The sequence below is a fragment of the Rhincodon typus genome, chromosome 21 (genome assembly GCF_021869965.1).
Source record: "Rhincodon typus isolate 14 chromosome 21, sRhiTyp1.1, whole genome shotgun sequence".
In the NCBI taxonomy this organism is placed as follows: Eukaryota; Metazoa; Chordata; class Chondrichthyes; order Orectolobiformes; family Rhincodontidae; genus Rhincodon; species Rhincodon typus.
This window is the reverse complement of record NC_063352.1, coordinates 5,000,838-5,018,235: the sequence shown is the minus strand read 5'-3', so window position 1 is coordinate 5,018,235 and position 17,398 is coordinate 5,000,838. Positions and strand designations below refer to the sequence as shown.

At 41.0% G+C, this 17,398-nt stretch overlaps 1 protein-coding gene across 1 annotated transcript in view; it reads right to left on the bottom strand.

The window, feature by feature from the left end:
* Positions 1-17,398, bottom strand: part of shisa9a (shisa family member 9a) — a 272,143-nt gene that overhangs the window by 251,039 nt on the left and 3,706 nt on the right. Inside the window, exon 2 of the mRNA XM_048609636.1 lies at positions 4,439-4,563. Within this exon, the coding sequence (XP_048465593.1) occupies positions 4,439-4,563 (125 nt within the window). The remainder of the gene's footprint in view (positions 1-4,438; positions 4,564-17,398) is intronic.

The following is a 17,398-nucleotide window of genomic DNA, read 5'->3' as shown; positions in this document are numbered from 1 at the left end:
GAGTAATTTAGCATGGCCAATCCACCTAACTTTCACATCTCTGGACTGTCCAATATGGTCCAATCCATATGGTGGTGAGTTTCACATTCCAACCACTCTCTGGATGAGGTTGATTCTCTTGAACAATTTATTGAAAGTATCGGTGCTTCTGTTATATTTATAACACTTACTTTAGGAGTTTCCCTCAACCGAAGACAGAGTCTACCCTATCAAACTCCCTTCATAACTTTCAAGATCTCTGTTACAATTTGCCACCAATAACTTGATGAAATCAACAAACAATATCAAGTCTCAAATAGGCTCCCAGTTTACTGATGAAACATACACTTTACAAGTGATGTTACTCCTATTGTTTGTGCATTGAGAGTGTTTTAGGTGCTTTGGGCAATGTCACTGGTGGTTGGGGGAGGGGTAGCCTTTACCTCCCCAGCCTGAGTAGTAAATTGGCAGAACGGTTACTCGTCCACGATAACTGGAAATGAAAATCAGGTAATTTTGAAAACAGACTTTCTTGGTTTCAGACCCAGTTGGGAAAGCTGACTTTCACTCCAAAATCCAGCAAACGTGATTAGAATTTTTTTTGAAATTATACTTGACTTTTCTGCCAAACTGGATTGCAACTTATCAGTTCATGAATCTGGCATCAAACAGCATTGTGTTGTAAAACAGGCCAAGATAGTCAAACAGCTGAGCAGTAGTTAGTTATCTATGGAGATCATAATCAAATGAGAATAAGAATTATTCTGCCCAGAATTATTCCTTCAGATGATTAACATGCAGGGTTATGTCATATCAAAGAAGTTATATCGGATGTGATGCAGGATGAGCACTGAATTCAATAATTTGTCACTATTTAAGCTTGAACAGGAGGAGTGATGACAATTGTGACATGGGTAGATTATATTAAACAGATGAGAACACATAATTTACCACCTGTGCTCTAATGCCTTAAGGTGTATTCACTGCCAGCTCCTCAAATCATAGCTATTCCAATGCTTTGTCTCCAAATTAGCCAAAACAGGAATGTCGGCATACAGGCCTTTAGGAGGCAGAGCTCTTCTCAGTACAATTTCTGAGGGAGGCGATGGCCTTGTGGTATTATTGCTAGACTATTAATCCAGAAACTCAGCTGATGTTCTGCAGACCTGAGTTCAAATCCCACCATAGCAAATGGTGGAATTTGAATTCAGTAAAGAATCTGGAAGTAAGGGTCAAATGATGACCGTGAATCCATTGTCAATTGTTGGAAAAATCTGTCTGGTTCACTAATGTCCTTTAGGGAAGGAAACTGCCATTCTTATGTAGTCTGGTCTACACGTGACTCCAGACCCACAGCAATGTGGTTGACTCTTAACAGCCCTCTGGGCAATTAGAGATGGCCAGAGATGCCCACATCAAGTGAGTAAATAAAGAACAAAACAGACCACAACGATTCGGTTTTCAGTGGGTTGGTTGGTTCAGTTGGCTGGACAGCTGGCTCGTGATGCAGAGTGATGTCAACAGCACAGATTCAATTCTTACACCATAAAGGTCCCACCTTCTTCACATCACCCTTTGCCTGAGGCATGGCGACCTCAGATTAAACTCACCATCAAGTTGTCTCCTTCTCTCCCTCTAATGAGAGAATATCCCTATGATCTTCTGGGATTGCGGTGACTTTATCCTTTGCATGCTACTCCAACAACAGAGCTCAATATTTATCACAACAAGGCAGACACAAGCTTCTCTATTCATATCCTGTGTGAAGAGCTCCGGTAGGGTGGAATTCCTAAAGGAGAATGCACCAAGACAATGTCCAGACTTGTCCTTGCATCATTATGGTAGATTCTTGCACGTTGCCTCAAATAAACAAGACGATAAAAATGGTTGCCTTTTCAGTTTGAGAAATTGAGCAAGTTGGCTACTGTAGCTGTGAATTGCCTCCTGTTGCACTTCAGGAAGTCAGCAGCCTGTGCCCTCACCCCCTGCTACCTTGCTAAGATGCTAAACCAAATGAATTGCCCAGCTTCCCTAAACATTGTGACAGACACTTGGTAAATCAATACCCAGTTGGAATCGTGGCTGATACTGCACAAATACCCTCTGATTCTTACGAATAACCCAGAGGTCTAAAAATTGTGTAGCTCTTAATAATCACAATCACAAGAGACTGTGTTTGCAGGGCTAGTTTGCAGTAGCTGACACAGATCCTCTGTTGCCTCTTTGGTGAAGAACATGTGCTCCTTAATAAAGCTTTTGATAGGATTTGTTCAGCCTGTAAATATTTTGCATGATATTGTCTAACAACATCCTGAGGGTTACCACTGACGAGAAACTGAATAGGCCAGAGCAGGTCAGAGGCTAGGAATCCTGCAACAAATAACTCACTTTCTGATTCCTCAAAAGTCTGTCCACCACCCACCAGGCACAAGACAAGAGTGCGATGGAATATTCCCCACTTGCTTGGGTGTGTGCAGCTCCAACAACACTCAAGAAGCTTGGCACCATTCCAGGACCACATCCACAAATATTCACTCTCTCAACCACCAAAGCACAATAGCAGCGGTGTGCACCATCTTCAAGGTACACTGTAGAAATTCACCAAGGCTTTTCAGACAGCACCTTCCAAACCCACAACCACTACCATCTAGCAGAATGAGGGCAGCAGATACATGAGGACACCACCACCTGCAAGTGCCCCTCCAAGCCACTCACCATCCTGACCTGGAATTATATTGCTGTACTTTCAGTATTGCTGGGTCAAAATCCTGAAACTCCCTCCCTTACAGCACTGCTGGACTATCTACAGGTCATGGACTGCAGTGGTTCAAGAATGCAGTTCACCACCACTTCTCAAGAGCAACTAGGGGTGGGCATTATGTTCCAGTCAGCAGTGTCCATGTACCATGAATGAATTACAAGTACTTGAGGACATATTAGTATCATCATCTTTCTTCCAATCAGTCCTATTCCTCCATTAGTATGGCAATTCTCTTTGTCAGAACCTTACACAACAGATGGCAACAAAAGTGCTCCTAACAGTCCCACACCCTCAGGCAGTCAGAGACAAATCCTGTACTGTCTAGATGAAAAGGCAAGGATAAATGAACTAAAACTGATTTCCCAAGTTCAGTACTTTACAGGCAAAGTTTGTTCAGTCTTCAAGTTCAATAGTTCCTTACCTCTACCATTCTCAAATGACAGCCTTCATTTAACGCATTCTAAGTTAACCTGATACACTCAGGGTGTGACCTCCTGATTACAGCCTGCCAACACTGTTGGTTGAACTGTCACGAAGACTCAACGAAGTTCAAAACAAGCACTGGGTACTCGGGTGCATCATTTTGGAATTAAACAATAGAAAATGGCTATTACCCTTACTTACAAGGCTAAACATACTAAGTTTTTCTGTCCTACAGTTAAGCCAAAAGCAATATATCCGAGCCTTTGCATACAGGAGCTTTAGTAGCTTTCCCTCATGAGCAGTTGATTTTCCCTCTCCCTAAAGAACAACATTAATCCTTGCAAATTGCACAAAAGGGAAGGCAAAAAACTCACAACAGCAATTCATGTTAAAAGAAAATTTTAATGGTAGTTCTAGATTGCTCTTATGGGGACCAGCCTCTATTAAAACTTATGTATGCAAAATCAGAGATAATAGACATAGTCTAATGGCTTAGTTCAGACACAAGACACTTAACTTGTTAATAGGACAGTATCTAAAGTAATTTGATCGGTTTTTCTGTAAATTATACCTTTTCCATTTAATTTCTCATCTTATGTGCTATATGTTCCTTTCTACAGTATATCATGTATGGAATGATATACAGAAGAACACACTGAGGAAACATAGGGAATCAACTATATGTCTGCTCATCGTGAATCACAATATATTCACACAGGAAAGTTACCACGAATTAAGAGGGATATGTTAATTCGTGAGGAGTTAGCCATGTAATTTTAACCCAAATGTCCTCTAGAAACTACTAAGATAAACTTCTGATTCACATTGTCATCAATCTAATTTTCCTTCCTGGCTGCTCTGTCTTTAGCACCTACCTCTTTCTCTTATTCCCCCAACCCGGACTGGAACAGGACACAGAGTCTGATCAGAGCAGAATTGTAATTCATTCAGATTGCAAGGGGTGGTGAGACTGCCAAGATAATCAGAAACTGGAGAACTCAGTTCAGTGAGCTTATACCTGCCCACATGAATCTCAAACATTTTAGAAATCAGATCAGCCAGCATTAGAATACAATCCAGTGAAGTAGCAATGAATGCCATTTCCTAATGGAGCTACATTTCAAATTGAGGAATCTTTATAAATGTGAGAATATATCAAGAATAAAGGTGATGTGTTTTACAGAATATTTCAAGAAAGTCATCACCAAAGAAAGCACTAAAACAATACTGCTATAGCTCATTGAATTCCAAAGCCTGACAAATTGGACAACTTACCAAAGGTGCTCCTGGAGCTTGTTGGCTGCATGCTTTCATGTTGCACATGAATTGCTACCTTCCCATCTCTTTCAACATGATTGCTGGTAGACTGACCCTGTTGTTTCAGAACATCAGTCAGAGCCCTGGAAAAAGAGAAAGTCTTTCAGAAATGACCAAAGCCTTTCATATCCCATGTTGGTCTGTAAATAAATTACCCACCGGTGAGTTCTTTACTTCTGACCCTAGTGCAGTGCAATTTACTTTATTATTGAAGCTATTGTCGAGTAATTCTCTGTTAATGAGCGCAAGCTCCTGACTGAACACCCGTTTTTGCCTGAAATGCCCATCGAGTAAAACGCAGTGCCGGTTTCTTTCTAATTAATTACATGGAAATGGGTTAGTGACTATTTTCCTTAATTTAAACAAACAATTGCTCAATTTAAACACAGGTGGTTTAAATGGTGGGGACTGTACTTAAATCATCAGAAAAGACGGTGATCTGTATGCTGCCAGACTATGCACAGTTAAATTTGCAGTCAGTGGATAATCTGCATTGATGAATAAAGCAAATTGCCAACGCTTTGATTGCTCAAGTGAGTAACCTCATCTTGTTCTCCATGGACATCTGGCAGCAACATGAAGGGGCAATGAAACTTTACTGAATGACAAGAATTTTGCAGATGCAGGGAATTGTAGACTGCACCAAGCCTTACATGCTTTGCTACACAAAGCCACTAGCTAGATGAATCAGTAAGGATTCCATTCACCTGACGTTCAACTCAGTTGCAATTATCAATGCTGTGTTGCACAAATCAATGGGAATTTTACAGGCATCTTATCACAGAACCTTCATTTAACGGCATCCATGGCTCCATAAAATATTGATCCACCAAAAATGAATCTTAAGAGTGACTTCACTGTGATTAAGGATAAGGCATCTCAAAATATCACTTAAAACACCAGTAAAATGGCATACTGGCAAGTGTAATGACGGAGCTGAAATGCGGTTGGTTCAAGGATATGAACGGTTGTGGTAGTGGGGTGGGTATTACGCGATTCAAAACTCTGCCCTGAAAAAGCTAGGTTCAATAAAGAGGAGAGAGTCCAAGAGGTGTCTGAAGATGTAAACTTAGTTCATTGTAATCTGGAATAAAAAGTCAGCATCAGTGATGCTGACAAGAAAACCACCAGATTGTTGTAAAAACTAATTTATATTTACAAATGCCCTTCAGGGAAGAAAATCAGTTGTCCCTATCCAGCCTGGTCTAAATGTGATGCTAGATCTTCATGATCCTAGTAAGCCATTCAGCTCTTTTCAAGAACATGACTCACAACCATCTTTATAAGGGCAATTAGAAATGGGTAGCAAATGTCAGCCTTGTCAGCAATGCTCACATTTCATGAATGAATTAAAAACAGATAACGGAACAGAATTCGATAGCAACTAAAAACTCTGCTCTCATATGTCAGACCATCTCCTAACTTTGAAATATGCAGAAAGTATAACCATTCCTACTGCATTCTCCCATGTTCCCAGTTATGCAGTTGGACACCTCTTTGACTGGCTGTTTAAAGCAGGGTAGCACATTCACACCCATCAACACCATTCTGTCAGTAAATCCACAATATGTTTATGGAGAGGAGGTCATTGATATTCACAGCACATTTACAGCACTATTCCCGACCTGGTTTGGAGGAAAGAAAATGCACTGTGGTCACAGCTTTTAAAAGACTGCAGTTGGCGAAGTGGCAAAAAGTCCTTGGGTTTGAGAAAGACAGAGAGTAGAAGCCACAATGAGAAGAGGATTAGTTTGGATGATACAGATGGGTTGGTGGAGTGGGCAGGAAAGTGGCAGATAGAGTTCAACTCTGATAAATGGGAGCCAATGCATTTAGGGAGGTCAAACAGTAAAAGGGAATGCAAATAAATGGGAATATACTGAGAAGGGTAGATGAAGTGAGAGATGAAGTGCACTGGGTCCTAAAGGTAGCAGTGCAGATACATAAGGTTGTAAAGAAGGCAAATGGAATGCTCTCCTTCACTGGCAGAGGTATAGATATAAAAGTAGAGATATAATGGTTAAACAGTACAAAGCACTGGTGAGGCCACAGCTGGAGTATTATGTGAAATTCTGGTCACCACATTACAGGAAGGATGTAATTGCCTGGAGAGAGTCCAGAGACAATACAATCATTCATTATTTCACACTAGCATGTTGCCAAGGTTGGAGAGTCGTAGCTACGAGGAGAGATTGGAGAGGTTGGGGTTGTTTTCCTTGGAACAGAGAAGGCTGAGGGGTGACATGATGAGATATACAACATTGTGAGGGGTAGAGATAGAGCAGACAGGAGGGAATTGGACATTGGATGTCAGTTGTCAGGGGCCACTTGATAACCATGTGAAGAGCACAATTAAAGAGGCTGAAGATCCATGCACATTGATCTTATGTTGAGAGCTTGTGACAAATTCCTTTCCTGTGTTGGAGAATCATATTTCAAGATTCTCCATCTGCCCAGTGAAAGAATATTTTAAATGTTGCATTTCAGGGAAATTTTAATAAATTATTCCAACACACAAGGGGGTAATTTGGTAGGAGTGGAACAGCTATTCCCATTTCTCTGCTGTTTCCCCATTACACTCGTTTTTAATCTACAGGCCCTTAGACAGTTACTTTTAAATTGAATCTATCCCCATTACCCTCTCAAAGCTCATTCTAGATTCAAACCACCTGCTGTGTTAAAAAAAAATCCATGTCACCTTTGGCAAAAGAACGGAACCCAAAATCTATTTCCTTTGGTTGTCAACCCCTCCAGCACAGGGAACAGTTCCTCCCTATCAATTATGTCCAGCTCCCTTATGATTTTGACCACTTCTATCTGATCTCTTCTGAACTTCCTCTTCTGTAAGGAGAGCAGGCCCAGCTTCTCCAATCCATCCTTGTAAATGAAGTTTCTTACCTTTGGAATGATTCCTGTAAATCTTTTCTGCACTTTTTTCTAAAGCCATTGCAGCCAACTGAGTGTGTGGTGCCCAGATTTTAACACAATACTCTAGTTGAGGCTGAACCAGTGTTCAGAAAGCTTCACCATAACCTCTTTGCTCCTGTGCTCTACACCTCTTCGTCTGGTGTATTGCGTATAGTTTTGGTTCCCTTACTTGAGGAGGGATGTAGTTGCATTGGAGGCAGTTCGGAGAAGGTTCACTAGATTGATTCCAGAGATGACAGATTTGTCTTATGAAGAGAGATTGAGCAGTTTAGGCCCATGCTTTCCAAAGTTTAGAAGAAAGAGAGGAGATCTAATTGACTTATATAAGATATTAAAGGCGATTGACAAAGTAGACATTATAAAAGATGTTTCCTCAGGTAGTGCAATCTAGAATGAGAGATCATCATTTTAGGATAAGGGGTAGCAGATTTAAAACAGAGATGAGGAAGAATTACTTCTCTCAAAGGGCCATGAATCTGTGGAATTCACTATCCCAGAGTGCGGTGGATGCTAGCACAGTGAATAAATTTAAGGAGGAGATAGACAGATTTTTAATTAGGAATCATTGAAGGTTTAGGGAAAGCAGGCAAGAAAGTAATGTTGAGGCTGCAATGAGGTCAGCTATTATTGTATTCAATATTGGAGCAGGTTTGATGGGCTGAATGGCCTATTCTTGCTCCTTGCTCTTATGTACTGTTTATAAAGCCCAGAACTCTGTCTCCTTTATTAACCATCTTCTCAACCTGCTGACAGCTTCAGCAGTTTGTGTGCAAACATTGTGAAACCAAAATGTCTGCTACTTTTGTCCCAGATTATCATTTCTAAAAGCTTCCCCACCACCAAGGTTAAACCGACCAGGCTTGTATCGCTGGGTTTAACCTCACACCCTTATTTTGAACAATGATATAGCAGTAGAGATTCTCCAGTTCTCTGGCACCACCTCTGTATCAAAGGAAGTTTGGATGATTATGGTCAATGTCTCTGCAATTTCCATCCTTATTTACCAGCACCATTCTGGGACATAACTGATCTGGTCCTGATGACTTATCAACTACAGGCCAGTATTTCTAATACTTCATGTTTATCATTTTTTTAGCCTATCCTGTATCTCAATTACCTTCCTGATGACTTTGGCAGCAACTTCTGCCATGGTAAGTACAAATGCAAGGTATTCACTTATTACCTCAGCCATGCACTCTACCTCCGTGTGTATATTTCCTTTCTGGTCTTCAGACAAATCTTCTCTTTAGGTGAAAATTTTGTTTTCTCCTTTATGCTAGTTCCAGTCTCTTCTCATAGTCTCTCTTTGCCTCCCTTATTTCTATAGCTAGTCTGGTTCACACTTGTATTATCAACTTGACATCGGTCATACAGCCCCTTTTACCACTTTAACTTATTCCTTATCTCTTGTGTCATCCAGGGACACCTACAGTTATCCTACATTTCTCCCTTGTTGGAATGTACCTCGACTATACCCCAACTTTCATCTCTTTCAGAGCAGCTCTTTGATCCTTTACAGTTTCACCTACCAATATTTTACTCCAATTTACTCAAGCAAGTCTCTTTTCAACCACGAAATCGGCCCCATCTAATTAAGTACTTGTACTCTACTCTGATCCTTGTCTTTTTCCATATAAACGCAATCATACCCTTTGATGATTGTTCCCTAGTTGTTCCCCTACTGACTTGTCTCATTTAGTTATTCCACAGAACCAGATCATACAGGGCTCCTTCCATGTGGCGTCAGAAACATGCAAACATCTAAACACACCACCTTACCTTTTTTTTGTTTAGGCACTTTACAACCTCGATGACTCAACACTGAGTTCCACAATTCACGACATGACCTCTTCCCTCAATTTTTTCTTACATCATCCCCCACACACCGTCACCCCCTACATCTTGTTTATGTCTTGCTTAATTTATCGCTCAGCAGACTGGACCTATCTACTCCATTTTACACCTATTTTAAATATCCATGCTCTTTTACCACCATTAGCTCAAACACTTTGTCGCTTCTCCTGGGCATCCTCACCATCTGTTCCACTTGCTCTCCTCCCCTCCATCAACAGCACAAAAACGTCTGCTTTCCAGGTCCATTAGTTCTAAACAAGACTCATATCAGACTTGAAACTGTTTCTCTCTCCAGAGACGCTGCCAGACCTGCCAGGTTTCTCCAGCACTGCCTGGTTTACATTGGAATTCCATCATCCAACAGCACTTTTATCCTAAATCTCTTCCTTGTACAATATTGCTACAATATAGGAATATGTCCCCATTTTCACCTCACTGTACTTCTAGTAACTTTCATTTCCTTGCAATTTTAAAGCAGGAGTATTCACACAAACCCAAAAAGGCGATTAAAATGTTAAATTTATCAGGCTTTGAATTTGTTTCCTCGTGGACTGTAAACAATGAAAAATTCGTTAATTTATCTTACAATTGCTAAATAACTAAGAAGCACTGAGTTGGAAGATTTCTCAACCTGGGTATGAAGCAGGCATTGGTTGGCATATGCTACTTTTTCTTGTAAACAAAAAAGCTTGAAAAAGCGAGGCTTTCAGCAAATATATTTTGTTCTAATCAAGCACTGATATTGGGAGAGGTGGCCTGTTTATTACTTTGTATTATTTTTATAGACAAATTGTACCGACAAAATAAAGTGATTCCATTCCTAACTAGTCCTCTGTAGTAGATTTAATTACTTTGAAACAAAGAAGCTTAAAGATTTAAGGTCATTGGGAACATAGGTAAAAGACAGATAACAAAGCTGTATAATTGTTCATACCAAAACAGAAATTGCTGGTAAAACACAGCAGGTCTGACAGCATCTGCTGGAAACAAAACAGAGTTAATGGTTCGAGTCAAGTGACCCTTCATCAGAAATGAAAGTAGCTGGAAAGGGTTTTTTATACTAATGACCGGGGACAGTATGGAACGAGCTGAATAGATGGGGTTAATGCCCAGAGAGAGAGAGAGAGAGAGAGAGGGAGAAAAGAAGCAGGGAAGGGACTGTTGATGTCAAGCCCAGAGAGCGATAAATGCTGAAAGGCGCTGACTGGAAATGTGAATACTTGAAAATGGGGTGGCCGTGCTGGGAGCAACCTGTATGTAACAGGACCTGGGGGTGTGGGGAGGTGTTCATGATCTGAAATTGTTAAACTCAATGTTGGAGGACTGTAAGATGTCTAGGTAGAAGATGAGGTCATAGAATCCTCTACAGCATGGAAGCAGGTCATTTGGCCCAAAGTGCATCCCACCTAGACTCACCTCATTCCTGTAACCCTGTATTTCCCATGACTAATCCAACTAACCTGCACATCTTTGGTCTGTGGGAGGAAACCAAAGCACCCAGAGGAAACCAGTGCAGACAGTCATCCAAGGATGGAATTGAACCTGGCTCCCAGGCACTGTGAGGCAGCAGTGCTAACCACTGAGCCACTGTGCCATCCCATGTGATGCTATTCCTCCAACTTGGGTTGAGCTACAATTGTTTGTACCATGTGTCATACTATCATAGGTTGAGGTATTGGACATTATTGATGGGCTGAGATTGTCAGGCTACAGCTGGAGACTATCCAAAACCTAATTCAAATTTGCAACATGGAGTCAGTGGATAAGTTGGCATCCATGACCCACATCTGCAGGCAGCTTGTTGACTCAGTGATCCATCTGCAATTATAAACCTAGACCATGAATGTCAGTGCACTGATTGAGAGTGGGACCTTTCACACTCTAGCCTGACCTCAACCAGGAGATGTATCCCTGCAGTGTCTGCTGGAGGTTAGGGTTATCACATTTTGACAAAGTTATATGTGTAGTGTAAAAAAATGACCAGGTGTGATAGAAAGAGTGAAGCACAAATTGACAGGATCCTGTGTTATCCTGCGAAAATTAGTTTCAGTGGAAACATGTTAGTCTGGTGAAAAATGGTAACATTATAATGACAGCCTGCTATTGTTTTATAATACCTGGTGTTGGAATCTATTCAAGTATACTCCTAACAAAATAAGGTGGTGAAAGTTTATTAACACAAGCAATTGAAAATTGTGGAAAACTAAAAAAGCCAAAAATACAGGAATAAACGTAATTAGTGTCAGTAAGAGGCCAAAGAGTTTCAACATGCTGGGAAAAAGAATAATTAAATTTTATGCATAATATAACTGTCGTTATACTATGAGATGAAAATGTCAAGATAGGCAATGCAGTTTGATGAGTTTAAAACTAGTATTTATTTGGATATGAATGATAATTTGACTCGGATTAATGTGATGTATTTTTGAAAAAAGGAACTTAATGATATTGTTAGCTTTCATTTGTTTGAAAGGGAGTTATGAAACAGCACCAAATGGACTGGAAACCATCATCTGAGACATGAAAACTTCATTATGAAAAGTATAACTTCAACCAGTGGAATCTCCCTTGATTCATGGACAGTTCCATTAGATTGGAAGACAGTGACAGTAATTCCTTTATTCAAAAAGGGAGAGAGAGACTGAAAGCAAGAAACTACAGGCCGGTTAGCTCAACATCTGTCATAGGGAAAACGTTAGATGCTACTATTAAAGAAATTACAGCACTTAAATAACTTCAAGGTAATCAGGCAGACTCAACGTGGTTTTGTGAAAAGGAAATCGTGTTTGACCAATCTATTGGAGCACTTTGAGGAAGTAAGATGTGCCATAAATAAAGGGGAATTAGTGGACGTGCTGTACTTAGATTTCCAGAAGCCATTTATAAGGTGCCACATCAAACGTTACCGTGGAAAATAAATGTGGAGGGTTGCATATTAGCCTGGGTAGAAGATCGTCTCCCTAACAGGAAACAGAGAGTAGGTGTAAAAGGGGCTTTTGCAGGTCCGCAAAATGAAATTAGTAGTGTGTTTCAGGGACTGGTACTGAGACCTCAACTGTTAACTCATTAGATTAAGGGACAGAAGGTATGGTTGCCAAATTTGCTGAAGATTCAACGATAGGTAGAAAAGCAATTTGCGAAGAGGACACAAGAAGGTTATAAAAAGATATAGATAGGTTAAATAAATGGACAATGATGTGGCCAATGGAGTACATTTTAGGAAAACACTGAATTATCCATTTTGACAGGAAGAGTCAATATTGCTCCTTTGTTTCAGAAGGGCAACAGAGATAATCGGGGAAATTATAGGCAGGTGAACCTTACATCAGTGGTAAGGAAATTATTGGAGAAGATTCTTATGGATAGGGCTTACTCACTTTTGGAAAAATATAGACTTATAACGATAGGCAGCATGCCTTTGCGTGGGGAAGACTGTGTCTCACAAACTTGATTGAGGTTTTGAGGAAGTGACAAAGATTGATGAGGGCAGGGTGGAGGAAATTGTCTAGATGGACTTTAGCAAAGCCCTTCACAGGTCCCTCATGGAAGGCTTATAGAAAAGGTGAAGTCACATGGGATCTGTGGTGAGCTGATAAAATGGATCCAGAATTGGTTTCATTATAGAAAACAGAGAGTAATGGTAGAAGGGTATTTTTCTGACTGGAGATCTGTGACCAGTGGTGTTCTGCAGGTATCTGTGTTGGGACCCCTGTTGTTTGGAATAGATATAAATGATTTGGAGGAGAACGTAGGTAGTTTGATTAGTAAGTTTGTGGATGACACAAAGATTGGGGGAGCTGTGGATAGTGATGAGGATTATCTGAGGATGCAGCAGGATATAGATAGGCTGGAAACTTGTACAGAGAAATCGCAAATGGAATTTAATCTAGATAAATGCAAGGTGATGCATTTTGGAAGATCTAATGCAGGACCTAAGTATATAGTAAATGGCAGAATCCTTAATAGCATCAAAATACAGAGGGATCTAGGTATACAGGTCCGTACTTCCCCGAAAATGGCAGCACAGGTGGATAAGGTGTTCACGAAGGCATATGGCATGCTTGCATCATCAGTCAGGGCACAGAGTATTGGCAAGTCATGTTGCACTGTATAAAATTTTAGTTAGGCCACATATGGAACATTGTGTAGATCACCACACTAGCATAAGTATGTGGAGGCTTTGGAGGGGCTACAGAAAAGGTTTATCAGGATGCTGCCTAGTTTAGAGAGAATTAACTATGAGGAGAGATTGGACAAACTTGGTTTGTTTTCACTTGAAGCCGGAGGCTGAGGAGGAAACTTGATAGAGGTACCAGGATAGAATGGATAGTCAGAGTCATGTTCCTAGGGCAGAAATATCAATTAGCAAGGGACATAGGTTTAAGGTAAAAAGGGTAAAGTTTAAAATTTTTTACTCAAAGGATGGCACGTGCCTGGAATGCACTGCCAGAGGAGGAGATAGAAGTAGGTACAATAGCAATGTTTAAGAGGCATCTTGACAGAAACATGAATAGGCAGGAAATAGAGGGATACAGACTGTGTGGAGGCAAAAGGTTTTTAGTTTAGAAAAGCATCATGTGTCAGCGCAGTCTTGGTGGGCTGAAGGGTCTGTTCCTGTGCTGTCCTGTTCTTTGTTCTTTGAGAGCTGTTACACTCAGGAAAAAGAGGTACAGGAAAGAACATACACAAGAACTCAGAGAGGCTCTGCTGATGTGGCCTGCTATATAAATCCTTGGACCTCCATCACAGGTAGGTACATTAAAAGTAGAGCTGGAGATTTCGAAGACTATGATAAGCTCCCAGGTCAACATCACATTGAAGAAAATCCCTTTCTGTAGCAGTTGTTAGGAAACATTATATTCTGTTTTAAAGGGAATTGAGAAAGGAAAGGGCCAGGTTGGAGAAATTGAATATGTCAGCAGTCGGGGGGATTCCTGACCAAACAGCTACGTCTGTGCAGTGTGATTTGGTTCAAGGTTTCTCAGTGTTTATCTGCTGGGAAAGGTGGTGATTCAACAATGCAGTCCGTCACCTTTAGAAGAAAAGAAAACATTTTTCTTCTACGATTAGTTCATAATTCTGGATTCTGTCGTAATCCATCTTTTGAAAAGACTGATTCCGGTAACAGCATCTATCCTATCAAATTCAGAACATTTCCAGACACATATGTCAGTGCTCCTGGAAGTCAACTAAACGATTGCATGACAGACTGGTATTATTCCAGCAAAGAGAAAGATTCAATCCGACCACAATGTGCTGAGGGAATTTCAAGGAGATAAATTAATCTGCATAAAGTTTTAATGTACAAAATCTGGAACACACAATTGATTTTATTGATGTTGAAGCTGGCCTCAAATTTGCTCATGGCTGTGAGGGAAGATTCTCCCTAGTGGGACAGTAAAGCAATTAAGGGTGGTTTATTCCACCCTAAAGGGGCCCTGTGGGCAAACCCAAAGCATAAATATAGATTAGTAATTGGTTTAAATACTTTTGCTGTAATCTCTTTGAACAAAATATCTCACATATTCTCACATAATGATGTAGAAGTCTATCATTGGGGATGTATTTTCATGTGTGGACAAGGAACGACCCCACGATACAATTCCCAGCAAAGAAATCACAGACTGCAGCAAATAAGAGAGTCCAAAGTTCCCAAAGACAGATGCACATGTAGATGTTATTTTTGAAAGCAGCAACAGCCAAATTAGCTGCAAGAATGAAAGAATAAGCTTGCAAATGATGCAGTTTGAATCATTTGGGCCATAACAGAAAAATTAATAGTTCAAAATGGGTTGCTTTAGCAGGCATTTTATTTTGTAATTCCTGCATCAGTGAACTCTGAAATATTTGACTGGCACAGGACACCAAAGGATCTAAAAAAAATACAAAAAGCGCTCCAGCAATGCTGGTTGTGACTGCTTTTATACAGGCTTCTGGGACAAATCGTGAGGAGTCTTAAAGAATTCACGAAGTAGGAACAAAAATGGAGTTCTGCCTATGATATATTTTGTCCACCTGACTGTCTTGCACAGAAGGTCAAACGTAATCAATACAAACTACAAAGTGGTACCTCTTTACAATCTGCAGATTATGTCTCAGTGTATTGGAAGCACAGTGATAACCAACATAATAGCTCAGGCACACAAACAACAAGGCTGAAGTTTGTATATGCTTGCAATGTGATACTGGAACGAGCAATTTTGGAGAATGGACAATTGTTTATTTCCAGAAGGAGTTTAGTTTTACTCAGCTTATCGGGAGCCCCAAATAGCCACAAAAAATGAGGGAAACAGAAATGGGAAGAAAAGTATGTAAAATTAAGAAAGTGGAGAATGTTCATATTTTGCTCTGCTAAATTATCATGCAATGCGATTAGCAAATAATATAACCACAGATAACTACCACTGGGAAGGAAACAGAAAGCAATCTGAGATAACTGTACACCATTTACATAAATTGGCATTTTTGGACATTCCTTTGAATGGAGAATGTGGAAGGTGTTATTCAGTTAAGATTATGGCATTCAGGAATGGAATTCAGTGAGTGAGAGTAGGGAGACCACCATGTTAGAAAAAGATGAGAAACTATACAAGAAGCTTTTTGGAATAAAAATCACCTCAATGATTGGATGCAATGGAGTCCATTTTACATTTTCTTTCCATAGTTCACTGTGGTAAGTACACTGTATCAAGTACACTGAGTGAAGCCAGCTGCACTGAGTTCAGTCTGGTGCAGGCTGAGCGCTTGAATTTGTGGAGTTTCGTGGACAGTATTATTCAGTTACACGAGACACTGCTAAGTCGTGTGCAGTTGATGTTTGTCAGTACTGTCACAGTATAATGAATTAGCACATAGACTCCATCTAGTGGATAATGTACGTGCAGTGATTGTCCCGAATATTGTCGTGACGGTGGAGAACACCCTCAGAGGACTCCTGCACATGCTGTGCCATTGTGTTGGGTGTCAGCCAAAACTGTGACTGAAGGATGGAAATGGAGACAACAGATGAAATGGGCTCATGGCTGGGAGTAACTGGAATGGGGAAAGGCCCTCTCGTGGTGCAGAGGTAGTGTCCCTACCCCGTGGACTGGGTTTAAGTCCCACCTGCTGCATAGATGTATAATAACATTTCTGAATAGGTTGACTGGGGGAAAAGAACATTAAATTAAAACAAAAAACTGGTCTCCCACACAAAATAGAAAGGAAATGTCTCCCTCAACTGCAATTCCCTCATGTTGGCCAAGCCAATGTGTTCGAGAGAAGCTTTGGGAAGAGCTGGAGGTAAAATGGGATTGAAATAGTTGGGTGGGCTGGCTGTTTTTCACCCGTGCAGACTCGATGGGCTGAAGGGTGTTTTTCTCTGTGCTGTGAACTTGTATAACTGTAAATATTGTGAACCCAGCTCAGCAGGGGTTGAAAAAGGACAATTCCTGACAGACAGCGGTGACTCTGCGAGAAAAGCAGCACTTCCTAGCATGTGGGCCACACTCGCTTTGTTTCAGGGTTCGAGTGGCAGGCTCGCGAATTAGGAGACCACTGAAAACTTTTGGGAAAGTTCAGCTCGAACCCTGAACACAGGGGATGCAAGTTGTGTTTTAAGACTGGGAGGGTACTTTCTCAGGGCGAATACACAAACCTTTACTGTCTCAGAGAGACACACCACCTCTGCCTAAGCATTCACCTGTTGTGTGTTGCTGTGTTTTAAGATGGTGGCTTTGGGGCCCCACATGCAGATGGTGGATCGTGCAGCCCATAGGTCACAGACCACACACGGGTTCCATGCTCCTTCTTACAGCCAGAAACAACAGCAAACAGTGCTGCAGAAACTCAGCAGGTCTGGCAGCAGTTGTGGAGAGAGACACAGAGTTAATGTTTCGGGTCACCCTTCATCAGCTTCTGACAGCCAGGTCCATCTCCCAAGTAGAACAAAAATCCAAAACGGTAAACTCTCCGCAACAATTGTTGTGGAATGTCCCCACTCATAAGTGAGTGTGTGTGTGAGGGAATGTGTGAGTGCGGGAGAGTGTGTAAGGGAGTGAGCGTGTCTGTGAGGGAGTGAGTATATGTGTGTGTGTGAGGGAGTGAATAGATGTGTGTGAGGGAGTGAGTGTGTCTGTGAGGGAATGAGTATATGTG